The sequence below is a fragment of the Dermochelys coriacea genome, chromosome 8 (assembly GCF_009764565.3).
Source record: "Dermochelys coriacea isolate rDerCor1 chromosome 8, rDerCor1.pri.v4, whole genome shotgun sequence".
Taxonomy (NCBI): domain Eukaryota; kingdom Metazoa; phylum Chordata; order Testudines; family Dermochelyidae; genus Dermochelys; species Dermochelys coriacea.
Genome location: NC_050075.1, coordinates 73,471,225 through 73,498,125, shown reverse-complemented (window position 1 = coordinate 73,498,125; position 26,901 = coordinate 73,471,225). Strand labels below are relative to the sequence as shown.

The following is a 26,901-nucleotide window of genomic DNA, read 5'->3' as shown; positions in this document are numbered from 1 at the left end:
TCCAATTTCTTAGCTTTTAGTGTGTATGAGGTTCATGATTTCAAGCTTTTCTCTGCAACCATGACAGCTAGCAACTTATTAATATTTAATGAAAGTTGAGATTCTCATTTAGCCTTAAGATCAACAGCAAATTGAATAAAATTGCAAGAGTTGGCAACAATGGTATTACCTGAAGCATAAGCTTACATTAGTATTGTGCTCTTTTCACAATGGCTACCAAAGTACTTTACCAACTATATACAGGAATGAAATACACTTTTGTGTTGCTATCATAGCTTCTGCTGACACACACTGGTAAAATACAGAAGTACAGAACATGCAAAGCACAACATACAAGCACATCTATTCCATACAAATCCTGATATTTACATAATGAATTTATTGTCAGGATTTAAATGTGCTTTATAAATAATTATATAATGCCTGAAACAGCACAGTGGGTGCTGGCTGGGCAGCTAGTGTGCCATGACTGCAGCTTATCAAGCTTATCATAATTGTCTCCGTTATCTTGTGCTCCCTTTATTTGTTTTAATCGTCTTGTTCTCTGTCATCATATAACTAAATTGTAAGCTTCTTGAGACTAGAACAGTCTTTCTGCTAGATGTGTATACAGTGCCTAGCCTAATTGAGCCTTGCTCCCTTCTGAAAGCCTCCAGTACTACCACAATACATACAATTGAGGTAACAATGAGATATATAGGGATCCTCTTGTCTGCTAGTGAAATGCAGCCAACCATCAATTAAGCTTATGTATATTTGCCTATCCTTGAAATCTTGCAAAATACCATCGGATATTTTCTATATTCTTAGACATCTTGACCCTTTGTTTCCTTTTTGACAAAAAACAAAATATTCAGTTTTAAAAAACAAACACCACATTTAAAAAAAATTGTTGTAAAAGCGTTTTTCAGTTTGTCATCAATTATTTTTAATTTCAAATTAAATAATTTTTTTTCTGCCAAAATTTTTGTTTTGAAAAGACCAATTTTTTTTGTCCAAAATTTTTTTGATGGAAATATTTTGACTAGCTCTACTGGAGACAATGCATATGCAGAACTCACATTTATAATTTTTAGAAGAAAAATCTCCCTTCATTCTTTATTAAATCTTTTTCACATCTGCTATGGATGTGTCCATTTAAACATTTTATTTACTTTCTTGCTTTTAGTCTTATTTTGGGTAGTTTTATAGGTTTTCATCTAGCTCTCTATAGCTGTGTCTGTATTAGATTTTTTGGGAATCTCCCACCACTAGCTAGCATTAAGTGGCTGTTACAGTGGAAGGATTAATATAGACCACTTGCTAACTCAAAACTCCATGTTTCAGAGTAGCAGCCGTGTTAGTCTGTATTCGCAAAAAGAAAAGGAGTACTTGTGGCACCTTAGAGACTAACAAATTTATTTGAGCACAAGCTTTCGTGACCTACAGCTCACTTCATCGGATGCATTGCTGTAGCTCACGAAAGCTTATGCTCAAATAAATTTGTTAGTCTCTAAGGTGCCACAAGTACTCCTTTTCTTTTTTCAAAACTCCATGTTATCTAATCCTACACAGAACAAGTCTAAGTGGTAAAAATGCCTGCGCTCTGTCAGCAGAGATTGTAGGATCTGCACTATTCCTGGTGCAACAGGAGGAGATTTCCCAACAAATGCTATTGTAGACAAAATTAATGTAGTGTATATCAATGTGTGTATTGGGAAAGTGAGAGAAGAAATGTTTTGTCAAGTTAGTAGAATTTCATGTTTGCCTAGAAAGTCTGGGAACGACGTGCACAACAGGTTTATTTTTCCTAACGTAAATGGCAATATAATACAGTAGCATATTGAGTTCTTTGAGAAGTAAAGTGTCTATCAGGTAGATATTAAGTACTTTTTAAGTTAAATCAAAGTTCTTTTACAATGTATAATGTGCAGTTGGTTTTTCATCAGTAACTTTATTGTTATAAAGAGACTTACAAGTGCTTGTTGTTATGACATCTAATCTGAAGCTGTAAAATAAGCTCTTCCAAACTGGTGAAGCATCTGCTTGGAAACTGTAAGCCATATATCCATACCCTGGATGGATTAGGTAACTTGTGGTTTCTCATTTCAGCTAAGGCTACAGATACCATATGTGTTTACCATATGTTCTCTGGCTTTGTCCCAACAACAAATTATATGAGATCTTTATGCATTTTTTATATCACAGAGTAATGGAAAGCTTTTATTAAAAATGCACTCTTTATTCTGTTAGTCATGTTTGCATAGCACTCCACAATGTTGTCATAAAGCAACCATGCTATTATTAAAAGACAAAGTCCCACAAGTTAATTATGATTCTGATTCAGCACTCAGGCACGAGTAACTTTACATAGGTGACTAGTCCTTTTGAGCTCATAGTTTATACTCGTATAAAGTCTGTTTGTCAGAACAGAGTCTAATGGTTCCCACTTTCTGTGCTCAGTATAAAAAGATACTGCGGGGCGGGGGGAGACAAGGAGTAGCATTTTCCCGAAGGGTTGGGGAGATTAGAGGATCTATTTCTGAAGCAGCAGCCCATATTCTGGTGTGATTAGTGCCTGTGCTGTAGAGGGTGGGGGACATAGGTCAGGGATCGGAAATCTGGATCAAATTAAGTGGAACCCTCCCTAGTTATACAGAGAATCTTACCCCTCAATGCTTCTTTCACCCCCACATCTCAGCCATTCAAGTTACAATACTATTATTGGCTCGTAGTCAAGATCTGTGTTCTGTGACCCCTAAAAGGGGAAAGATAATGACAATTTGAGCATAATGAATGAAATCCTTCTTCTACACATTTGTATGGATGCCTACAAAGTGCCAGGTGTCCATTACAAAGAGAAATGGAGCACATGGACCACCTGTTCCCTGGCCGTCCACTGTAGCAAGGCCACCCTCCTTTCAATTTTGTACAGGCAGCCTGTATGGAGAATAAGTGGAGAAGCTGGTGGTAAATATATGGTGTGCAACATTCCATGCTACTCTTCCCTCTCCAGCTGGGTTCCTGCTGCTCTGCTGTGGGTTCCTCTTCAAGTCAAATAATTTGGGGGAATAGAGAGGTCTAAAATGCCCTTTATATATACACAATAATTAGTGATGATGCAGTTTCTCAGTTGTTGGGGCAGGTGATCATACTGTAGGACAATATCTTTTTTTAAACAGCCCTGGGAAGATCAGTCTTGCCAAAGTTGTTGGTGTTTATATATTAAGGCCCAAATTCTGTACGCTGTGTGTGGAAAATATTAGCTCCATCAGGATAAAATCCATTTTATGACAGAATGCCAGAGCTGTTTTAAGATAGACTGACTCAAAAGAACTGAGGAATTTTGAACTATTTCTCTTGTGTTGCTGGGAAAGCATCTGTTGGAAGAAGTGAGTGCAGTTAATGATATTCTATCAAACATAACATTTGAAGATTTTTTTAAAAAGAGGAAAAGAGATCTTGACTTACATTTTAATAATAATGGACTATGAAGGCTTGGCTGTACTGCAGAAGTGCAGTTCACATTTAAATGTGTAGCAATTTCACCAGTCTGAGAATACAAGAAAATTTATTACATTAAGATGGAATTTAGATTTTGACATGAAGCTGATATTTCAAACTATGAGAAATATCAAGCTAATATTATACTGTCTTATCTGATGACTTCCAAATGTCAGAGTGCAGTAACTTATTCATGGAGACCTCAATGTCTTGTGATAGTGTCAATTTAAGAGACATTTACATTGACTTCTTTTTTTTTTATTTAAACATGTAAAATGAAATATGCAAAGTGGAAAAGGGGGGGGGAACTAGTGGCAAGAAAGTTCTTAATAACAGAATGAGGTGATTTTAAGGCTAGTTTCCACAGATGCTTTCCTGACAGCTTCAGGAACTACCTAGCAACTCTTCTGACAGCTTCAGTTCTGTTTTTTTCACACTATTTCACTCATTTGCAGCTCAGCCTCCCAATATTTCTTCATTATTTTAATAGGATTTAAGGAATTAAAAATAGCAGCAGGTTTATGTTGCATTTTTCAGAAACTACTTTTAAAATCAAATTTTAATTAAAAAAATGGTCCCCACTGATGTCAGTTTTGTATAGTTTTTATAACATCCTGCCACATACGGAGCGTGGGGACTTTTAAATACAGACAATATTTAATACTATCTTATTGTTCATTATACTATCTTCGTGTTAGCTGGAATTATCAGGTTTATATCTATGAGAGAGAATTTAGAGGGGCCTTCTGTAGACCGACCATTAGGAAGGAAGGATGGTCTTGTGATGAAGATACTTGATTGGGATTTAAAAGACCTAGGTTCAGTTCTAGGCTCTGCCCAGACTTGCTGTGTGATCCTGAATAAGTAATTTCCTCTCTCTGTACCTCAGTTTCCCATCTGTAAAAAGAAGATAATTTCCCCACCTTGTCTGTTTAGATTGTAAATTCTACAGGATAGGTACTGTCTCTTACTATGTATAGCACAGCATGATGGCTTGGTTCACTAAGTGCCAATGCAATACAAACAATAATATTTGGAATTAATGGTCTTAGAAGAATTTTGTTAATGCTATCAGTATGTTGATTAAAGGCAACAATTTAAAAAAAGGAAATAAGTCTGAAAGCTGGCTCTGTCTCTGCTAAGCTGATTCAGCACTAAATATAGGGAAGTGTCCATTCAGATGGGGGCAATTAGAAAGCATCACTGACAGTTAGGATTCCAAAAACCTCCTTGATCTCTGAGGCAAAAGTGCTAGGTGCCCTGCAGACTCCTTCCCCTCACTAGAAATTTAACCATAGGATTTGCTACAAGAGAAACACTATAATCCCTGCTTTGACTGTTTATTTTTATTATTACTGTTTAGTACCAAATGGTGCTTTCCCTGGCCTGTCTCAAAGCACTTTGCCAGCGTGTTCACTGCTTGAGCCTCACAACGCTCCTGTGAGGCTGATAAATGTTTTATCCCCATTTATCGAGGAGTAGGCCCACAGAGGTGCCAGGAGTTTTGTCCAAGGCCACCAGCAAGGAGGTGGCAGAGCTGAACACAAGCTAGGCCCCTCAAAGGCGCTCTGCGGCCAGCGAGCCGTTGCCTTGGAATCCCTCTGGCGGAGCGGGGCCATTGCCCCGAGAGCCGCGCTGGGAAGGAGACGAGGGAGGCGGCTCGCTCCGCCGGCGGGCTCACTGACCTGCGGCGGCTGCGATAGGAGGGGCGGAGGCAGGTTCTAGCGTCGGCGGAAGGGGAAGAGGCTGCGCAGGCCGCCCGGAGGGGCAGCGGCGCGCTCGGGCAGGGGCCGGTGGTCGCCATGTCGGCGCTGGCCCTGGAGGAGCTGTCGGCTCTGACGGCTATTTACTGCCAGCGGGACGAGTGCGCGGTGCTGGCGGGGTCAGGGACTGTCGGGGGCAGACCTGCTCGGGGAGCTCGGAGCCCCGGCCTGCGCGGGTCCCGTGGGGCGAGGCTGGGTCAGGCCGCACGGCAGCGCTTGTTTCGCAGCCACGGTCCCCTCCCCGCAGACATGCCACTTTGCCGAGGCCGAGCAGCCAGGAGCCCGGACCGCTAGGCAGCGCTTCGTAGCAAGTCCCCCACTGCCCCCCTCCCCGCTCTTTCCTTTCCTGCCTACTGACGTGGCCCCTTAGCGGCTTGAGTGTCCGTGGAGATTTCCTCTCAGTTGTAGGGGCTGAGCGGGTCAGTGAAGGTGAGATGGGGCAAAGGTGGGGGTGTCTAATCCGGCCAGCATTGGCATAGCTCCCCTTTCCCACCCAGTGCTAGGCAGACTTTTGCCAAGTCTGTCCTGAATTCAGGGGTCCCATCCTGTGCAGGATGTTGCGCTGGTCTGTGGAAAGCATTGTCAGCCAAGTCTAAGGGATACCTCGGCTGTCTTTTCCCCTGGAAAACGGGTATCTTGTTCCTTTAACTCCCTGCTGTTCTGTGGATCATAGGGTCGGGGGTGGTCCATCTACCCCAGTATCCTCTCTTCTGCCAGTGGCTGGTGCCAGATGCTTCAGAGAGAATGAACAGGACAGTTACAGAGTGATCCATCTGTTCCCAGCTTCAGGCAGGCAGAGGGTTAGGGCACAGAGCAGGGTGGTGTTGCTGGCCATTGGTAATTGCCATGGACCTGTCCTCCATCAACTTTTCTAATTCTTTTTTAAACTCGCTTATACTTTTGGCCTTCACAACATCCCCTGGAAATTGTTCCACAGGTTGACTGTGTATTGTGTGTGAAGAAGCACTTCTGCATTTTAAACCTGCTGCTGTTCATTTCATTGAGTGACTCCTGGTTCCTGTATAATGTGAAGTCATAAAACCACTTTCATTTACTTTATCCATACATACCATTCATGATTTTATAGACCTCTCTCGTATCCCCCCTTAGCTGTCTCTTTTATAAGATGAACAGTCTCAATCTTTTTAATTTCTTCTCAAATGGAAGCTGTTCCATACCCTTAATGATTTTCCCAGGCTTGTTCCTTTTTTATCAGGTGTACTGTCAGTTTAATATTGGACTTTCTTTCCAGGTTTGTGCTGTCAAGGCAATAGACTGGATGATCTAAGAGGTTTCTAATATCTATGAAAATTAAAAACCTTTCCATGATGTACCCTCACAGCAAGCACTACCCCTTGCATCGTACCTGTCTCCTAGCATCTGCTTGTGAGCTGAGCTAAGCATTCTTTTCTGCTGCCAGCCACCGCTGAAGAACCCTAGACTCCTCTGTGTGCTTTGCTGAAGTTCACTATTAGGCTACTAAACAATATGAATGCCCATAAAATATGCTTTCAATATGTTGGAGAAACATTTAGCTTCTCTGGACTGTAGCATTATAAAATGCATCACTGTCAGAATTTGCTTCTCATAGCAAATTCTGACATCTTAACCTATTTTTGCATGTTTTCCCATCACAAAAAATGCTACTGTAAGTACTCATGTAATCTCATGCCTTTTATTAGTGGTAGCAAATTCAGAAAGGTTTTTTGCCTGTCAATTTCCTACCATGTATATTTACTGTTTGCGTATCTGGCACAGGGCAAATCCTAATGGGTGTCACTCTCCTGTCACAATTTGCTATCTTCTCTAGTTGCCAGCATTTCACCTGCATTCAGTAAATAACAATAGGCTAATGACATCAATCAGAATTTGCTACCTGCCAGTAGCAAACTAACCTGATAAGCAGTTATACTTGAGATAAGTAACAAGGCTTGGAGGCCACATAGCATTGTATAATGTTTAATAGGTGGTAGCTATCACTAAGCACATGGGGCCTGAATCTCAGTCACTCCTGCCCTACACTTGGTGCAGTGATCACAGGTGGCTTTGTGCATGTTTGTGTTCCCCATATTTTTGAACTGCATGGGGTCTGCTTGGTGTAAGTTAGACCATCCTCAGGTCTTCTGTAATTTATGCTCTGCCTCCCAGAGCTCCCTATGGGCCCTGGGGAAGCAGAGAATAGCCATAGTGTGGTACACTCTGGTCAGGCCTCCTATGCTGGAGGCTTGGGAGCATGGTAAATGTAGAGCCATTACACTAGTTCTGTTAGAGCAGCCGGGGTGGCCCCTGCACATAGGATATTCTGAGGGGGCCATTTTTACCCACGTGAAGATCCCTTTATGCTGCTGGAGTGATATAAAGGGGCTACCCTACAGTTACAATCAGAGCTGCAGGACCCTGTTTAAAGAAGACCGTAGCTTTATCCCCAAACCATGATCAAGCCTTAGAGTTTATCTACAAGCATACTGGGACTGAAATAACTTAATTGGTTTTAATTCATGTCTTTATTATTTTGGTGCAAGTTTGTGTGTGGATGCTCTTAAAGAAGAGCTCCATGTAGCTTGAAAGCTTGTATCTTCCACCAACAGAAGTTGGTCCATTAAAAGATATTACCTCACTTACCATGTCACTTTTCTTTCAGTTAACTTAAATCAGTAGGGTATTGACTTAAACTAAATCAAAGTAAGACAGTTTTATTATGAAATGTATGTCCACACACAAACTTGCACCAAAATAAAAGGTGTAATTTAAACTGATTGAGTTACTTCAGTGGTACTTTGTACACAAACTCTTAGACAGCCAAAGGAATAAACATGATTCAGGGGCACTTTTAGTGATCTGTCTACACTACAAAATAGAATTGTATTGTGACTGGGTACCCTTGACATGACACACATTAAAGTTTCCTAGACTAGAATTAAAAGTCATGGTTTTAAAACATCTTGGCTAAAACATTTTAACTGAAACAGTTGAAGTTTAATTTTTACTAAACAAAAATTGGATTTTTCAGAAAAATGATTCCAAGCATGATTTTAAACTGTAGCATCCAGACTATAGTTAACTAATTTAGTGGGTTATTATATTAAAATACAATCTTTCCCAAATATTGCACACTCATGTATTTCTTGGATTCTGTTAGAGTTGTGCCTTTTTTCATATATAGAGAGAATAGTCTCAGACGTTCATAAGTGAATCAATGTAAAAGGCTCAAAAGCCTTCCTAGATTTAAATTACCTCAATGTTATATGACTTTGCATGGCTTTTAACCAAGCTCTCTTTACGATCCATTGGTCTCTCATTTCTCAGACTGATCTCTAGCATTCTGCACTGGAATCTGAAAAACACTTTGGGTGTGGACATTGTTTTGTAATTGATTGATTTTGTAGGGAATTTCCAGCTCTTTTGGATTAGAGATGCAGAATCCCTGAGTTTGTGCAAACTAAGGTCTTACAGCTTATGTATTATTTATATTATGCTATTTGCTTATGCTTAATTTCTCTGATAATACAACTTGTCATTAATAAACAGTGCATAGAGATACTTTACATTAAGGTTTCTGTGTTAAATGGTGTGATCTCTGAGAAATTTAGGTTATTCCTGGGTTGACTCACAGAAAAGGGGCCTTTAGGGACTGATGGTTTTGAGGGATGTAAGGAGAAGCTCTTGCACATCTCTTGGTAGACTAAAACCTTTAGCTTTTCAAGGTTTAACAATGATGTGCTCAAGATGCAAAAGATGTTTTTTATTAAAAATGATGTGTTGATTAATTTAAATGAGCTAATTACAGTATGTCTCTCTTACTTTACATGCCTCTTGGAAGGATTAGTATTACAGATAAAATTCCATAATTTACTAGTTAATCCACTGTCTTCTTTCTAGTTTGTTTGGTAATCTTGCAAAAAATATATGTACATATTCAAAGCTTGTACTTTTGTAGGTAGTTTCTGAGTTAAAAATGGAATGTATGTGTTGCATACAGTGTGTTTTGGCAGAGGAGGTGGGTATCTCTCTGGCTGACATGGAACATAAAAAAAAATTTGAAGTATGCCAAGCTCAATTTACTGATAAGCATGCTGGGGTAAGTGGGAAGGGGAAGGAGGACATGTTTGAAAAAAATTGTACTGGGCTCAGTTTTATTAGCACATTAAATGTCATCAGAATGGTAATATGCTGCTCTTTATTTCAGCTATCACATTTTGATATGAAGTCAACTCAGGTGCTGTAGTTTGTGCGAGCATAGGAACAGTTTCTGTAGAATCCATTTGTGAAGGGTGCTGATCATTTGCTGTCTTTGTGCTGCAAGTAGTCTACAACCTGAGTGTATAAAAGTGTATATCATGCTTAAATCAACTGTAAATATACTTAGATTTTTTTTTTAAATTCGAAGACCACAAAGATTTTGCACCAGTCCCCTGTTTAAAAGTAAGTGCCTCCAGAGTAAATGAGTGTGGCTGGTTTTATTGCTCTTTTTCATGATGGCTCAGAATGATGCACCTCTAGATTTGCTGCTATGCTGCTGCTTTCAGATTAGTTCACCATCACAGCAATGTGTTTCCCACAGTGAAAGGTGTGAGATTGTTGTAGGTTTAAGGATGTGATCGCTGCAGCATGAGATTCTTCCCAGTGGGGTAAGATTGGCTTGTCTGTCTCCCTATCAGTTACTTCTGAGTCAGTGAGATCTGGGACCACAAATTAGTGAAAAAAACATGGTAGGATTACCAGAAAGGCAACATTTTTCTGTTGCAGGAATTAAACAGGAAATGAATTTTTCTCCAATTGATTTTAGTGTCTGAATTTTAAAATTCACTGGCAACACTGTTAAGTAAGATGGTGCAAGGAGAGGAATATAAAAATGCTTAGTACTGTTAGGGGCAAATACAGCCTTCACTTTTGCTGGCAATGCACCTGTTTTGCTGACAGAGGCTAGAGTGAGAAGGATGTGCAGGTTATCCCATGTGCAGTAGAAAGCTAAAGTATGTGCCAGGTCCCTGTGTGGCAGTACACAAGATGTTGGGGGCACGGGGAGGCCAGTGGTAAAGCTGGAGAATCTGCTGCTAGATGGATCTTCCTGTCTCCCCAATGAGAAGGCTGTATAGAGACTCCATAGCAGAACTGTGGTGTGTGAGGATTCCTCCCCTCCATGTCAGCCCAGAGAGTTTGGACCTTAATGGTGAATTCTTATGCTTTGTTATGAATATATATAAATTGTTTCAGTCAGAAAGCAGAGGGGGAGGGTGTGTGACTCAAAGATTGGAAATGGAATATAGACCCTTTTCCAGTTTGAGTCTGACTAAGGTGGTAATGACCAAGTAATTACCATTGATTGCTATTTAGTGATGTGTGTAAGACAAAATGATGGTCTCATTATAGTTCTGAGTGTCCAGGTGTCCATGTTATACAAAACTACCATCATAGTTACTTAGATTGTAATTACACATTATAGTATTTAGACTATAAACTCTTCAGTGCCGGTTTGTTGTGGTGTATATGTATGTACAGAGCCTAGCGCTACTACAAAACAATAATATTTTTCCCTATTAACTTTTATGAAATTATATGTATAACAGAGAGAGAGAACAAACAAATGTGAACTATACACAAACTCTCAAATAAAAACAAATAATAATAATATAACAATTATAATGGGCAATTTTCAGCAGAGAGGCCAAGGACTGAATGGGGATGAATATGAACTCATCTCTTACCCTGAGAAGCATCTTTTCTAGGTCAGGGTGAGGTCCATTGGAAGTGTTGTGGGCAAACAACTGCTTGGCCGCGGGCTGCGCCACTGAAGAGGGGAGCCGGTATGTCGTCTAGTCTTTAGGTGTAGGTCTGGAGACTTTAATCTGTCCTCAACACTGCACTTTGCATGAACACTAAATTTGCCTTCTAAAAAACTGTAAAGGCTGGGATTTTCAAAGGAGTCCTTTTGAAAGCGAATGAGGATTGGGCTGTTAAATGGGAGTTAGGTGCCTAAATGCCTTTAAAAATCTGACCCTTAATGCCCACAGGCACTTTTGAAAATCCTGGTATTAGTACTCAGGTGCCAAACAAACTATCAGCATAAGACGGTACAATTCAACTGAATTCAATGGATTTGCATCTGCTGGTGCCACTGGTGGATTTGGTCCTGTGTTTTTATTCAGAGTGAGGATGACTGAGAGTGTTTGGAGACCTTTCTGAATGTAATGTTAGTGTTTGATCATTCGGTATGAAGGGCTTGCTTCTTTTTTCTTTTCTTTTCTTTTCTTTTCTTTTCTTTTCTTTTCTTTTCTTTTCTTTTCTTTTCTTTTCTACTACAGTCTTACAGAGGGTTCTGCATATGGACCAGGATAGGGCTTTGGAAACAAAACTCTGGCTGATCTCTTAAGAGAGTGTCCAGATCATTTTCAGGCTGTTTCACTTATTAAACAGGGCTCAACTGTTATGTTATAGAGGGCACTGAGATTGGTTGGCAGTGTCAGCAATGACAATTAGACATTCTTCAACTGCCTATCATGTAAGGGAAAGTAAAACAAGGGCACTGAGAAGACAAGTCACTTCAAAAGAACTCATCTGAAACTTAAGTCAGCTTTACTCTGCCTTTCAAATCTGTCTCCTCTTGCCCTCGTTTTAAAAACAACTTGACATTTTAGCAACTCTTTAAAGAAATGGGGTGAAGTGTTTGGAATACATCAAAAGGTTGAAGCAGAGACAATCTGAAGAAGAGCTTCTTTTATTTAATACCCTCTTTTCTCTTATTGCTGTGTAGCCAGTTTAGGTCTTGTCCCCTCTTTTATGTAATGAAGTTTTGTTTTATTTCCTTGAACCATATCTTAATCAAAAAAGGGTTTTAATAGAAATAATTGTATATGCAATTTCACTGCCTTTGTTTATGTGATTTATGTGACAGTCAGTTTTATACTTATGTGGGAATCAAACTGTAATGCTGTCTAGAGTCATTTTATCCCAACTCTAGCATGGAGCATGGTCTGTACGTTACTTACTAGAAAATGTCCCTTTATAACACTTCAAGTATGATTTTTACTCTAAAATATTTCCAGGCCAAAAAAAAGCACCACACCAAACCAAACCAAACCCACCCACCAAACCAACAAAAAACTATTTTGAGGGAGTTAAGATTGAGAATGCATACAAGTAATTTAGGGTAAAATGCACTACAGAAATGTTGTTGTTCTCATTCTCCCTAACCAAGTGTTGTAAACATTGAAAATTCAGAGCTAAGGTTCAACTTCAAAGAAATCTAAACGAATTAAGATATGGAAACACACAATTAGGAAACTCAAACAAACTTAACTCTTCCCTGTAGTGACATCAACCAACAACCATATGAATTTGATGGAGGTGTTTAGTGTTTGTCAGTCCAGCTGAGATTAAATTGATTTTTGAAGATCTATTCAATATTGTTTTCTTATAGTGTCACTACAGAGCAGAGTTAAAGTTGTTCGGGTGCCTAACTGTCCAACTACACTGAAGGCTGTATAAGTATAATTGTGGATAGAATTTGGCCTTCAGAACCTTTATTACTCATGATGAGCCACAAACCAAGCTTGACTTGAATCCAAGAAAGAGTTTGGAAAAAATACCTTTTAACTTGTAAATTGAGAAAATTTGGTCTGGAAGTCAGTGAGAACATGGAACCCCAGAATGTTATTTTTAGTGTAGAACTGTTCTTTAAGGGTGGAATCTTCAAAAGTACTCACCATTGGCCTATGCTCACTCCCACTGAATTTGATGGTAAAACTCTTATCAGCTTTGGTAGGAGCAGAGTTAAGACAATGCTGACTGCTTTTGAAAAAAAATCTTTATTTCAGTTGCCCTCATTGTTGCTCCCCTCATACAAATTTTTACTTGTGAGAAAATCCTTTGTGTTATTGACTTGTCAAGACTTAAAAGGAGCAAAAAGTTGTGACTCTCTTTTTTTTAGAATATGTTAATAACTTTCCTACTAGAATGGAATGCAAATATTTCATTCAGGATTCCATGTACGCAAGAGACTTACAGCTTAAGTCGCTAGTTGTAAGAGGCTTCAGAAATTTTCTATGAAGAGTATCAGTCACTTGAATTGCATTTTTTAAGAAAGAAAATAATGTATTAACTTAAGTGCTACTGAAGTTTGTAATTTATATGCAGTTTATGATTATTTTTGGATGTCTTCCAGAGACAGATGGAATCACATTAAGAATTCAAACCAGCGTGAAAGGACTTTTGGATTCAGATATACTGTTAAAGCTGTCATTTCACTTGCCGGTCAGTTATCCCTCAAGCCTGCCGAATATCTCCATTAATTCAGAACAACTTACAAGGGCACAGTGTAAGGATGTGAAAGAAAGGTTACTTGAGCAAGCCAAGAGACATCTTTCTGAACCCATGGTACATGAGTTGGTCCTCTGGATACAACAGAATATTAAGCACATCATTGGGCAATCAGAAACTTCAGTTTGCAATGAAAAAAGTACTTTGTCAAGATGCATAAATACAGAGGATGGTATATGGACTATCCTTTTGCATTTAGATCACATGAGAGCTAAGGCAAAATATGTCAAAACTGTGGAAAAATGGACTTCAGATCTAAGGCTGACTGGAAGACTGATGTTTATGGGCAAGATGATACTGATTCTTCTGCAAGGAGACAGAACCGGCATTAAGGTGAAAAAACATTGAATGTTGACTAGTCCTGTTGATTTACTGCTGAGAGCTGTGTGTCTGAATAGAATACCTTGTGTTTGTTTTTCTAACATTACCAATTTTGGAAGCAGGTTGACTGATCATTAGGGGCATACGTAGGCCCAGTCATTTCTTTATTCCTGCAAGTCCAGTTTTCTTTCAGTGGCTGTCTTTACCTCATCTTTCATTATCACTAATCTGAAAAGTCTTGGATTATAAATTCTGTGTTTTTTAAAAAACAAACAAAAAGCATCTCTAAGGTGAATAAGAGTTTTGTACTTGCAGGAGCAGAAGTGGGGGATATCTTAAAATGACTGGAAAATTACTAAAAATACTGTGTTTGATGAAATCTTAGTTGTTTTTTCCCATTGGTAAGGATGTGTGGAGGAATATGATATAAAATGACTATATGAGTTCATGATATCTGCGAAAAGTAAACAACCCCTTAAAATATAGACGTACACTCAATAGAATGGAACTATTATTTCTTTGATTGATTGCCCCTATGTGTAGTACACTTTTGTTCCTTCAGGTTGTGTATGCGCTGAGGGCTGGGGATGTTTCTCTAGCAGCGTCCATGTGGTTTGTGCATGCACCACAGCTCTCGTTGTGCTCTTCACCAAAGGAATAAAGGGGGTTGCCAGACCACCACCATCTTAGTTCCTTTTTACCACTTTGCTTTAGGATGGAGCTTCAGTGTTTGTGCTGACTACTTCAGCCTTTTCCTGTTCAAAATACTTTTAAAATTCTTCTTAGCTAATTTTCTTAATTTAGTTCATTAGGAGATAGTTCTAAGGGTTGGTTCCCTTGGGAATACACCTTTGAGGTAAGGAGCCATTTTCTATATCTGCCCTGCGCCCACCTTCCAACAGTTGTGGGAAGTATGCCAAGGATCCTCAGCTTTAGGAGCTACGATATGTGCTACAAATCATTACCAGTCACAGACTATCCCAACACTTGTCTGTACTTCCTGGGGAAGAGCATATCCCTTCCAGGTGCAGTATCTGCAGATGGTTCCTGAGTAGGACTAAACAGTCCAGGAAGTATTGGTGCTGCAAGTTCCTGATGGAGCAAGCCATGAAGGTGGGAGTAACCTCTTAGTGGAGAGACCACCTGTATTACTGCCTGAAGAAGGCAGGAGTGGCCCCTCTTCTTCTTCAATTCTGAGTGATTCCAAGACCTCTGCTTCCCCACCCTCACTTCCCTGGCTCCGAGAAACTCTGGAGAGCAGGGCTAGGGCAGACGGGGGTATGGTGGGGTGTGGAAGGGAGACATAAATGCTCTCATAAGGACAAGAGGGAAGATTCCCCATCCAAGTCCTCTAAAAAGAGGCAGAAGTCCCTGACCCATACCAAGTTATTGGGTGCTTTGTGCTCCAGAGTGAGACTTCTTCTAAGGGTAAAAGAGCAGCATTCACTGGTATGAGGGCTGCTTCTTCAGCACCAAAACCCTTGTTGTTACTGTTGGATAGGGCATCCTCTTTGGAAATCTGAGAAGTGGAGACATCTCTATGAACTCCAGTTTGCCTCCTGGATCTAGAAGATCTTCTACTGCTCCTGGAACCAGTGTCATTGCACCCTCTCTAGGCTTTAATGGCTGGAACCAGGACTACAGTGTATACCTATGATCAGTTCAGTACACTTTTCCATCCCTGCCCTCATGCAAGGGTTGAGCCAGACTGTCTTTGGTACTGTTAGCGAATAGAGGCAGGCCATCTCTGCCTCCTCTGGTACTGAAGGCTCCCCTACTGGATCCAGGATCAGAAACTTTGGAGTTGGAAGAGGACTATGATAGACACCCTGCCCCAGAGAGGCTCCTTGAGAGGATTCAGCCCAGACAGTATCAGGAGTGTCCAGCACATCCTACTATTCTAATTCTAGAGGATAACCTCCCTACAGCCACTGGTACCCAATACCCTGGGAGCTGGTTCTGAGCAGTTAGATCCCACAATGGCAGTATTGTCCTGGAAGACTCGCAAGATCTCTGTCGAATATATCAACCCTGTGATAATGAAGACTTGAGGGACTCTAGGGCTTCCAGAGTAGAATAGGAACATTATCAACCTCTTTAAGAGCCACATCTCCAGCAGCATGAGGAAGAGGAGTCAGGGGAGAGAATCTTTCTGTGACTTTGTCCTCTTCTCGCTCTGATGACGTGGTGATTCTAACTTCCCCGCTGCACTGTGACTATTCCAAAGCCTTTCAGGACTTAATTAACAGAACGGCAGTCACTTCAGATTCCTCTTGAAGAGGTCCAGGAAGCATCACACAAACTGCTGGACATTTTACGTAGTTTGCGTCCATACAGAGTGGCTCTTCCTATAAATAAGGCCATCCTCGAACCTGCCAAGGCCCTCAGACATACAGCTGCCATAAGTGCATCAGTGTCCAAGCAGTCTGAAAAAAGGTATTTTGTACCAATGAATGGGTTAGAACAGTGGTTCTCAAAGCCGGTCCGCCGCTTGTTCAGGGAAAGTGGGAGCCATGATCGGCCGAACCTGCGGACACAGCAGGTAAACAAACCGGTTCAGCCCTCCAGGGGCTTTCCCTGAACAAGCGGCGGACTGGCTTTGAGAACCACTGGGTTAGAATACTTATTCTTTCATCCATCCCAACTCTTGATAGTGTTAGTGATCACCAAGAATACTAGACAGAAACAATCTAGGTCTAATCTGCATGAGAAAGAAACTAAGAGGCCTGACCTCTTTTGGAGAAGGGAGTATTCCTCAGCCTGCCTACAATTCTGAATTTCCAACTGCCAAACTCTAATGACCAGATATGATTTCACCGTCTTTACCAGCTTCGCTGTTGAGATTCCTCAGGATATTAAAAACCAGTTCCATGCCCTAATTGATAAAGGTAGGCTGGTAACGAGATTGGTACTTCAGAGTGCCCTATGTGGCTGACATACTGGCAAGATACATTGCGACTGCAGTGGTGATGAGATGCTTGTCATGGCTCTTCTCCTCGGTAATCCAGAGGAGCTTCAGACACATAGGGTGCCAAAAGTCAACCACTGTTCATGTCCCAGCCTCTGCTATCCTTGGGACCTTTGAGAGCTGCACACCAACTGTCCCTCCAGATCTACACAACCTCTCTGCTTTTTCCCCTCCTCTGGAGGCTGAATTTCCTACTACAGAAATCACAATGGATAAATGAGTGCTAGAGGTCATCTCCTCAAGGTACATCATCCAGTTCTCTTCCCTGCCCAACCTCATCCCCCCTCCCCACCCTCTTCAGGAACCCCTCTCACAAGAGGATTCTTCTGCATGAGGGAAAATGGCTCTTTGAACTGGAGGCAATAGAACTAGCACCTCCAGCAGCAAGGGGAAAGGGATTCTACTCAAGATACTTTCTTGTCCACAAGAAAACAGGGGATGGAGACTCATTCTGAACCTCAGGGAACTGAACAAGTTTATACACTATGTAAAGTTCAGGAGGGTGACCCTGTCATCACTAGATCTAGACAATTGATTCACGGCCCTCAGTCTCAAAGATGCCTACTTTTTATATAGGTATTCAGCTGGCACACAGGAAATTCCTAAGATTTTTGGCCAGACAACAGGACTGTCCCTCCAGGGTCCTCCCCTTTGGGCTTTTGACAGCAGTGTGCATGTTTACTAAGGTATTATTGGTGGTAGAAGTTCACTTTCACTGGCAACAGGAAATTGTTTACTCTTACCTAGATGACTGACAGCTAAAGTGCAATCTTACCAGGAAACGTGGGATGCAACCAGAATGCTGGACGTCAGAGTGACCCTGGAAAAGTCCAACCTGGAACCCTTACAGTCGATAGAATTTATCAGGGCAAGGTTGGGTGCTATTACAGCATACTTGCCAGATGACAACTTCCTCTCCATCATCAGACTCGTACAAATCTTTTGAGCTCCAGAACATCTGTCCGATCCTGCATGACGCTGGTGGGTCATATGGCCATGAGCATTTATGTGACCCCATTCATGAGGCTTCATCTCAGATGTTTACAAGGCTGGCTGTGGTTTTTTTACACTCCAGACAAGTACAGTCTTGACTTGCTTGATATGATTCCCACAGGGTCTTAGCTTCCCTTACTTCATGGGAGGACAGAGCAAGGATATGCGTAATGGGGGTAACATTCAACCTACTGTTCCCAACAAGGCCTATCACCACAGCTGCATCCCATTTAGGTTGGGGGTGCACTTCCAGAGGGTCAGGTTGCCTAAAGAACGTGGTCCCCTCAGGGGTCTATTCTTCATTTCAGTGTGTTGGAGCTAACAGCAGTCAGATTGGCCTGCAAATAATTCCTTTCTTGGATCTGCAGATAGTCAGTCCAAGTACTAGCAGATAACATTATGGCAGGCTGTTATATCAATGAGCACACTCCTCACAGCTCTGCACAGTGGCCATTGCCCTTTGGGACTGTATTCCCATGCAGATTACCCTAACGGCTGTCCACCTCCCTGTGATCCGTAACACCTGGCAGATTCTCTGAGTAGACCTTTCTCCACGGAACATGAGCGGGAGCTTCATGATAACTCTGTAGGTGGTGTTCCAGGTGTGGGGTCTTCTGTCCATGGACCTGTTTGTGTTCCATCTGAACCATAAGTGCAAGGAGTTCTGTTCCAGAGGTGGTTGTAGCCTGGGCTCTCTGGGTGACGTGTTTCTTATACAATGTTTGGGAGTCTTGTGGTACACATTCCCCCTGATTCCCCTCTTACCTCGATTGTTGCCCAGATAAAACGTAAGTCATCCTTATAGTGGCAGCTTGAGCCTGACAAGTCTTGTACCCGGTGCTTCTGAAACTATCGGCCTGACCTTCTCTCTGTCTTCCCCAGCTCATCAGGACAAAGGATGGACTAGCCTTCTCAACCGGTCATGCTTCATCTGAGGACATAGTATTTGGAAGCTGTTGGGAGTTAGAGAGGGCCCTTTCATCTGAAGTCCAGGACATCCTGAGTAGCAGTAGAAAGTACTCTACCAGGAGATGTTATAAAGTGAAGTGGAATATGTTTATGTTGTTGTGTAAACAACAAGGAGTTTCCCCTTACAGGCTAAGACCCCAGACATACCGGGCTACCTCTTGTCCTTACAATATTTGGTGCTTCCTCCAAGTACACCTGTTGCCATCAGCTTGTTTCATTTTTCAATAGACGGTCTACTCTGTATTTTCCCACCCAGTCACTGCCCCGGTCCTGAAGGGTTAAGACTTCCCCCTGTATCAAAATTGGTACCATCCTGGGACTTGAACCTTATTTTATCAACCCTCACTAAGTCTCCATTTGAGACATGGGATCCTGCTCTCTGTTACATCTTTCTATGAAGGTAGGATTTTAGTTAATATCATGCTGGCCAGAAAAGTCAGGGAGCTCGGAGTGCTCATGACTTACCCTACCTGTACAGTGTTGCATAAGGACAAGCTTTCTGAGAGCTGCATCCTAAGTTTGTCCTGAAGGTGGTGTCAGACTTTCACATCAACCAAAGTATCAGTCTACCTGAGTTTTACCCTCAACTCTTCTCTAGTAAAGGAGAAGAAGCAGTTGGCACTCACTGGACATGCATCGGGCGCTTGCCTTCTGCCTGCACAGAATAAGACTTTCCCAAAAGTCCTCAAAACTGTTTGTCTCATTCATGAACTGTATGAAAGGAGAGGCCATTTCCTCCCTGAGGCTGTCAAAATGGATTTCAGGGTGCATCCTTTTCTGCTATGAGATGAACGTCTCTCTTGGGGCAGTGTAAAAACTCACCCGAATAGAGCTAATGCAGTATTGTTAGCTTCCCTTAGAGATGTTTCTATTACTGACATCTGCAGAGCAGCAGCTTGGAGTTCTGTTCATGGTTTTACTAAACACTATGCACTGGTGCAAGCAGCTGCTTCTGATGCCTCTGCAGTCTGTTGTATCATAGGAGGTCAATGCCTGGAGTCTTCATAAAGCTCCTGTTTGGGAATCACTTGAATTGCACTACACATAGAGACAATCATTCAAAAAAGGAGGGGATTCCTACCTTGTGGTGACTTGAGTTCTCTGAGATGTGTTGTCCCTATGTATAGTGCACTACCCACCCTCCTTTCCTGCTACCTGGCTTCCCCCTACTGGGAACAAGCAGTAAAGAAGGAACTAAAATGGCAGCGGTCCCCTTTATTGCCTTGATATGGAGCACGAGGAGAGTGAAGGCATGTGAGTGGATGACACAGACACCGCTAGAGAAAAATCTCTGGTTCTGAGTGCATGTGCAACCTGAAGGAATTGAAGTGCACTCCATGTAGGGAGAACAGAAGAATTCAAGTTACTACAAGATGAGTAACCTCTCCTTCTGTCAGCTTGGTGCCTTCTTCCCCCTCCCCCAGTTAAGTTGTCTGATCTGCGCCCATCAAAACCAAATAATTTCAGATTCTGTATGTGTTATCGCTACAGTGTGCATACTCTCCTTTTTTTGATCCATATGCTAAAAGAGACGAAGTCTATACTGAACTGTAGCTCACTTGAGCGTAGGCATATTGCCATTTCTGAAGCAGTTCCAAGCATTTAATAATTGTTTTTTTTTATATTAGTCCAACTCAGAAAACCTGTGGTGAAAGATTAATAACAGAAGTGTTTCTGTCACTCAGAACTCTGTGAATTTATACTGAATGCTTTTGGGGTCTAATCTCTTTGGCCCTACTAGAACAGTGGTTCTCACATTTTTGTACTGGCGACCCCTTTCACATAGCAAGCCTCTGAGTGCTACCCCTCCCTGTAAATTAAAAACACCTTTAAACATATTTAACACCATTATAAATGCTGGAAGCAAAGTGGGGTTTGGGTTGGAGGCTGACAGCGAATGACCCCCCATGTAATTAACTTTTGACCCGTTTGAGAACCCCTGTGCTAGAACGATGTTTTCCCTTGTGAAGCGCCAGTCCACCAGAGCACTTAAGAATGTGCTTAATTTTATGCACTGAGAGTAATCCTGTCAAATCCGATCAGGCTCTGTATACCTGGGATGAGCACTTTCCAAGTTTGTTTGGAATGTTCCGAAATAGCCTCTGTGCATGCAGTTTAGATCTTAAAGTATATCACCAAGATGTTATAGCTGACATTTTATACTCTGATTTTTTTTTTGTCATTTAGGAATACTTGATTCTTCAGAAAACCTCTAAGGTAGATGTGGACTCAAGTGGAAAGAAATGCAAAGAGAAAATGATTAGTGTACTGTGTGAAACAAAAGTACAGACAGAGCATAAAAGGTATAATTTAGTATTATTGCAGATAGAAAAGCAACCGACTTGATAATTACATTGTGACAAATCTAGGCATATTCATGTGTTTTTTTGTACAATGTAGGTTTCAGGCATTTGAAGTCAAAGAATATTCAACTTTGGATGAGCTACAAAAGGAATTTGAAGCTGCAGGACTTACTGAGCTTTTCTCTGAATTTGTGCCTGCTTTGTTAAAGTAAATTTGTAAGAAAACATTGGAATCTTTGACTATAACAGCAGTTGATGTAAAAAGTGAGACGATAAAAAGAAATGTTTTTTTGGGGAACATCTTTAAAGCTTTTCCGCAGCAAAATGCCAAAGAAAAAGACATCTACTTGCAAGACACACAAGGCAATTTACATGTTATGAAAAGATCATGTTTTTGACTGTGCGTTGACTTTGACAGGAAATGCTGAGTTAACAGCTGAACTGTTAGGTGAAATATGAAGGATGGTGGAGAAAAGTCAGCATTCCTTTTCTCTGAGATTCAGTTAGAATTGTATCATCTCCAATTGTCCTGTAATTAAAGTATATTTGTCAAGATATTTGGTTTCATTCTTCTATTTTCAAATATATCCTTATGAAGCTGGTTCTTTAACTTGCACAGCTAGAAAAAATCTATTACTTTTGCTATTCACAAAAAGAAAAGGAGTACTTGTGGCACCTTAGAGACTAACAAAATTTATTTGGCATAAGCTTTCGTGAGCTACAGCGCACTTCATCGGATGCATTCGGTGAAAAAATACAGTGGGGAGATTTATATACACACACACAGAGAACATGAACAATGGGTTGTGATCACTTAAGATGAGCTATTCCAGCAGGACGGGGGTGGGGGGAAGAGGAAAATCTTTTATGGGGATAATCAAGGTGGGCCATTTCCAGCAGTTAAACAAGAATGTCTGAGGAACAGTGGTGCTCATCTTAAGTGATCGCTTTCCTTAGAGTGTGTATATAGAACCCATTGTTTCTCTGTGTGTGTATATAAATCTCCCCACTGTATTTTCCACCTAATGCATCCGATGAAGTGAGCTGTAGCTCATGAAAGCTTATGCTCAAATAAATTTGTTAGTCTCTAAGGTGCCACAAGTACTCCTTTTCCTTTTTGCGAATACAGACTAACACGGCTGCTACTCTGAAACCTGTCATTTTGCTATTCAGTAACTTAAAAAAAATCAGCAATAATATTGCACTGAGTTCACTGAGTACAGGGCTGGGGGTTGGGGTGTAGGGTCTGGCTAGGAGCTAGAATGAGGGAGGGGGCTCAGGGTTGGGGCAGGAGGTTGGGGGGTGGAGTGCTTACCTGGGCAGCTCCCATTTGGTGGGAGGGATGGGAGTGGGAATGTAGGGAGTGCAAGAGTCAGGACGTGGGATGTGGGGGGGGGGCTGGGTATGTGTGCAGGGAGTACAGTAGTCAAGGCAGGGGGCTGGGGGTGTGGGAGGAGGGTGCAGGAGTCAGGGCTGGGGGCATGTGAGGGGGTGCAGGAGTTAGGGCAAGAGCTGTGGGGGGGCTGGGTATATGTGTGCGGGGGTGCTGGAGTCAGGGCTGGTGTGGGGGGTACAGGGGTCAGGGCAGAGGCTGAGGTTTGTGGGGGTGCAGGGGTCAGGGCAGAGGGCTGGGGGTTTGTGTGTGGATGGTTGCAGGGTGAGGGCAGAGGGCTGGGAGTGTGTATGGAGGTTCAGAGGTCAGGGCGGGGGCTGGGAGGGTGTGTGGGGAGGTGCAGGGGTCAGGGCAGAGGGCTGGGGGTGTGGGCTGGATTTGTGAGGGTGCTCCTAGTCTCCTGTCCTGAGCAGCTCATGGCAGGGGGCTGGAGGGAATATGCCCTGATTCCAACCCCACCCCCACGGCCCCACCTCCTCCCCACCTCTTCTCTGCCTCCTCCCAGGGTGTTGGGACTCTGCTTCTCCCTCTGGACTCTGCTTCTCCCTCTAGCTGGCAAGCGCCATCAGCTGATCAGCGTCAGGGAGGGAGAGGAGGAAGGGCAGGAACCCAGCACCCTGGGGGAAGAAGCGGGTGGGAGCTTGCCTGCCTTGCAGCAGCAGCTGACAGGACCAAGATCTTCACGACGGGGTGGGGGGGGAGAAGAGCGGGCCGGGGCTGGCAGGATTTTTAATGGCATGCTGCTGCCTGCCAGGGTCCTGGCCTGGGTTCGGCAGCAGGCTGAGGGGGCTGGTGGCTGGGACTTGGCAGGCAGCAGCATGTCAGTAAAAATCGGCTCATGTGCCGTCTTTGGCATGCATGCCATAGGTTGGCAACCCCTGCTAAACCCATCCAGTGCTGTTTAAATGGAAGGGTGTATTTATCCCAGTTAAGTCAACAAGTTGTGATGTGCTTTTGTGTCTTTAAAGGAACAAATAAACCTTATTATTTTCTGAACTGTTTCAGGAGAGGGCTGGACATTACAGAGCATGCAGTTCTGGGAAAATTTGGGACTGGGAATGTGTTGTATTCACTCCCTAAGTAAAAAGAAAAGGAGTACTTGTGGCACCTTAGAGACTAACAAACTTATTAGAGCATCTAATCGGATGCATCCGATGAAGTGAGCTGTAGCTCACGAAAGCTTATGCTCTAATAAATTTGTTAGTCTCTAAGGTGCCACAAGTACTCCTTTTCTTTTTGCGAATACAGACTAACACGGCTGCTACTCTGAAACCTGTAGTTATATGCTGGCACTCAGTGTGTGTCCTGCATGAGTGTTGCTGACTGTCCCGGGCAGAGAATGTCCCGGGCAGAGAGTTACAGTAAGAAAGCATTTGAGGCACCCAGGGTTACAGGGCAGTCAGTGACTAAACCCCTCACTGGTTTGGATTGCACCTTGAACTCTGATAACAATAAGAAGTTGTATTGTTCCTCCAAGAGGGTACTCCCAGCCAGTATGAAAAGCTGTAGCACAAATGGGACACGGGAAAGTTGCACTTCCCTTCTGGTACCTGTTTTCATCCTCTTGCCAAAAATGGTTGATTAGTTTTTCCAAGAAGCTTGATTATCTGTTAGTTTCAGGAGTCAGCAAAGGCATTTTATGCACTAGCCTTCTGTACTCTCTTTAATTTGATCGTCATTTTATTTAAATTGGCCAAATCAACAAATCCATTCAGCTAAGAAATGACTACAGGTTTTCTGCTTGGTTTGACAAGCTTTAAAGAATTACAAATCTGATCAGGTTTCAGAGTAGCAGCCGTGTTAGTCTGTATTCGCAAAAAAGAAAAGGAGTACTTGTGGCTCCTTAGAGACTAACAAATTTATTTGAGCTTAAGCTTTCATGAGCTACAGCTCACTTCATCGGATGCATTCGGTGGAAAATACAGTGGGGAGATTTATATACACACACAGAGAACATGAAACAATGGGTTTTATCATACACACTGTAAGGAGAGTGGTCACTTAAGATGAGTTATTACCAGCAGGAAGGAGGGGGGGAAGGAGGAAAACCTTTTGTGGTGATAATCAAGGTGCGCCATTTCCAGCAGTTAACAGGAATGTCTGAGGAACAGTGGGGGGGTGGGATGGGGGAGAAATAACATGGGGAAATAGTTTTACTTTATGTAATGACCCCTCCACTCCTGGTCTCTATTCAAGCCTAAATTAATTGCATCCAGTTTGCAAATTAATTCCAATTCAGCAGTCTCTCGTTGGAGTCTGTTTTTGAAGGTTTTTTTTGTTGAAGGATAGCCACTCTCAGGTCTGTAATCATGTGACCGGAGAGATTGAAGTGTTCTCCGACTGGTTTTTGAATGTTATAATTCTTGACGTCTGATTGGTGTCCATTTATTCTTTTACGTAGAGACTCTCCAGTTTGACCAATGTACATGGCAGAGGGGCATTGCTGGCACGTGATGGCATATATCACATTGGTAGATGCGCAGGTGAACGAGCCTCTGATAGTGTGGCTGATGTGATTAGGCCCTATGATGGTGTCCCCTGAATAGATATGTGGACAGAGTTGGCAACGGGCTTTGTTGCAAGGATAGGTTCCTGGGTTAGTGGTTCTGTTGTGTGGTGTGTGGTTGCTGGTTAGTATTTGCTTCAGGTTGGAGGTCTGTCTGTAAGCAAGGACTGGCCTGTCTCCCAAGATCTGTGAGAGTGATGGGTCGTCCTTCAGGATAGGTTGTAGATCCTTGATGATGTGTTGGAGAGGTTTTAGTTGGGGGCTGAAGGTGAGGGCTATTGGCGTTCTGTTATTTTCTTTGTTGGGCCTGTCCTGTAGTAGGTGACTTCTGGGTACTCTTCTGGCTCCGTCAATCTGTTTCTTCACTTCAGCAGGTAGGTACTGTAGTTGTAAGAATGCATGATAGAGATCTTGTAGGTGTTTGTCTCTGTCTGAGGGGTTGGAGCAAATGCGGTTATATCGTAGAGCTTGGCTGTAGACAATGGATCGTGTGTATGCTACTGTTTAGACAGAAGAACAAGAACAACAAACTAGATGGCAGCCTGATTCTATCAAAGCAAATGCTATTTGTTACCCATCAATCAGTCATTTAGTTTGAAGAGTATGAGGGTATCTTTTATTCAGGCAAATAGTATTTTTAAAGGTTATTATTTTCTGAAAAGGCTGGAGTTATCTATTAATGATGACTTGTTTATATGTGCTCTATGTTTGTTTATGGAAAAAGTAGGGAAACCTTTTGGCCCAAGAAGCACACACTGAGGTGCCAAATAGCAGTGACTTCCAAAGAGAAAGGAGAAATGCAAAAAAAAGAAGAGGACAGTGGGAATTGGGAGGAGCAGAAGGAATATCACGGAGTCTTGAAACACTTTTATCTTTGTGAAAAATAAGTAAATTCTGCAAATACACACCTATGTTTTAGCAAAATGTTTGGGATTTTACTTTTCTCATTTCTTGTTTTTTTCAACTTTTATTTTTTCTGTGTTTTCTCCTTGCTCTGATTTTTTTTAAACATTCATTCTTTCTCTGCTTTTCCTTATCTGTGTTGGTCTGTTGTCTTCTTCATGTGCTGCTGTTGCTATAAAGCTTCAGGGAGTGCAAATATTGGGTAAGCTACTCTCACACTCTTTGGTCTATGAGCCACCTTCGATAAGGCTGGGAGTGGTATGGAGGTTGTAGTTTGGCTAGCTCCAATTATAGCTGGTAATGGAAATTAGTATATAAACACGTAACCTGCTAATTATTATATTAAGGTGTTGCCTTATATGTAAATTGTATAGACCTCTCTCAGCTAGTGTTCTTCACTATAGCATGAAGAATTGTGATACTCCATGATTATGTTGATCATCTATTATCTTTGTGTAGTGTCAGTAGCTGAACAGAGTGCAAACTCCTGAAAATTATGGGACTGCACATGGCAGTATGTAAAAAGCATATACTATCTATAGCCATCTGAATCAAGCAGTTCACGTTATTAAAAAAAAAAAAAGGCCAAGTTTAGCAAATAAGAGCTCAGGCTCCTGGTGCAATATCTATAGAAACAAAGCTGAGAGTTAGCTATTTTACTAGTCAAGTTAAATAATTCAGAATTGAGGTTTAGTTGGTCCCCTCCCTCCTCCTCTTTGAGCTCTTGTGTGTGGGTTTTTCAACCCTGAACCAAATTAAAAAAGAGCTATGTGATGGAACTGCAAAGCAGGGGACTACAACTCCCACCAGCTCCCCTCCTTTGCATTCCCCCTTCCCCAGGCCAGATAAAGGGAAAAGTACTCAACCAGGAAGTGGCCTGGCTCTTGGAGTGGGAGCTGCATGGTAGCAGAGAGCTGTAGAGAAGCCCCTGGAACTGTGGATAGAGCTGCATGTGGAACAGGTTGTAACTGCCAGGTGATACA

General features: G+C 42.1%; 1 protein-coding gene and 1 long non-coding RNA gene across 3 annotated transcripts; one reads left to right on the top strand and one right to left on the bottom strand.

Moving 5' to 3' along the window:
* Positions 1 to 1,582: 1,582 nt before the first annotated feature.
* Positions 1,583 to 5,297, bottom strand: LOC119860170. The gene is made up of 3 exons (XR_005294452.2): positions 5,169 to 5,297; positions 3,451 to 3,532; positions 1,583 to 3,359 (listed from the first exon to the last, which is right to left on the bottom strand). It is a non-coding gene; the product is annotated as an uncharacterized LOC119860170 (long non-coding RNA).
* Positions 5,188 to 21,671, top strand: RWDD3 (RWD domain containing 3). Of its 2 annotated transcripts, none has more exons than XM_038413528.2 (4): positions 5,188 to 5,370; positions 13,408 to 13,895; positions 21,001 to 21,116; positions 21,214 to 21,671. In XM_038413528.2, the coding sequence occupies exons 1-4, from the start codon at positions 5,286 to 5,288 to the stop codon at positions 21,326 to 21,328; spliced, it is 804 nt and encodes a 267-aa protein (XP_038269456.1). In that variant the 5' UTR covers positions 5,188 to 5,285; the 3' UTR covers positions 21,329 to 21,671. The 2 variants fall into 2 exon arrangements, with proteins under 2 accessions (XP_038269456.1, XP_038269455.1); XM_038413527.2 differs by lacking the exon at positions 5,188 to 5,370 and adding an exon at positions 9,683 to 10,416.
* The last annotated feature ends 5,230 nt before the right edge of the window (positions 21,672 to 26,901 follow it).

Bases quoted from the DNA above. Each gene is read 5' to 3' on its own strand.
- RWDD3 (XM_038413527.2), top strand. From the start codon at position 10,305: ATGGATCTTCCTGTCTCCCCAATGAGAAGGCTGTATAGAGACTCCATA. The intron at 10,417-13,407 runs GTGAATTCTTAT...GATGTCTTCCAG, and splicing joins AGAGAGTTTGGACCTTAATG to AGACAGATGGAATCACATTA. The intron at 13,896-21,000 runs GTGAAAAAACAT...TTTGTCATTTAG, and splicing joins GAGACAGAACCGGCATTAAG to GAATACTTGATTCTTCAGAA.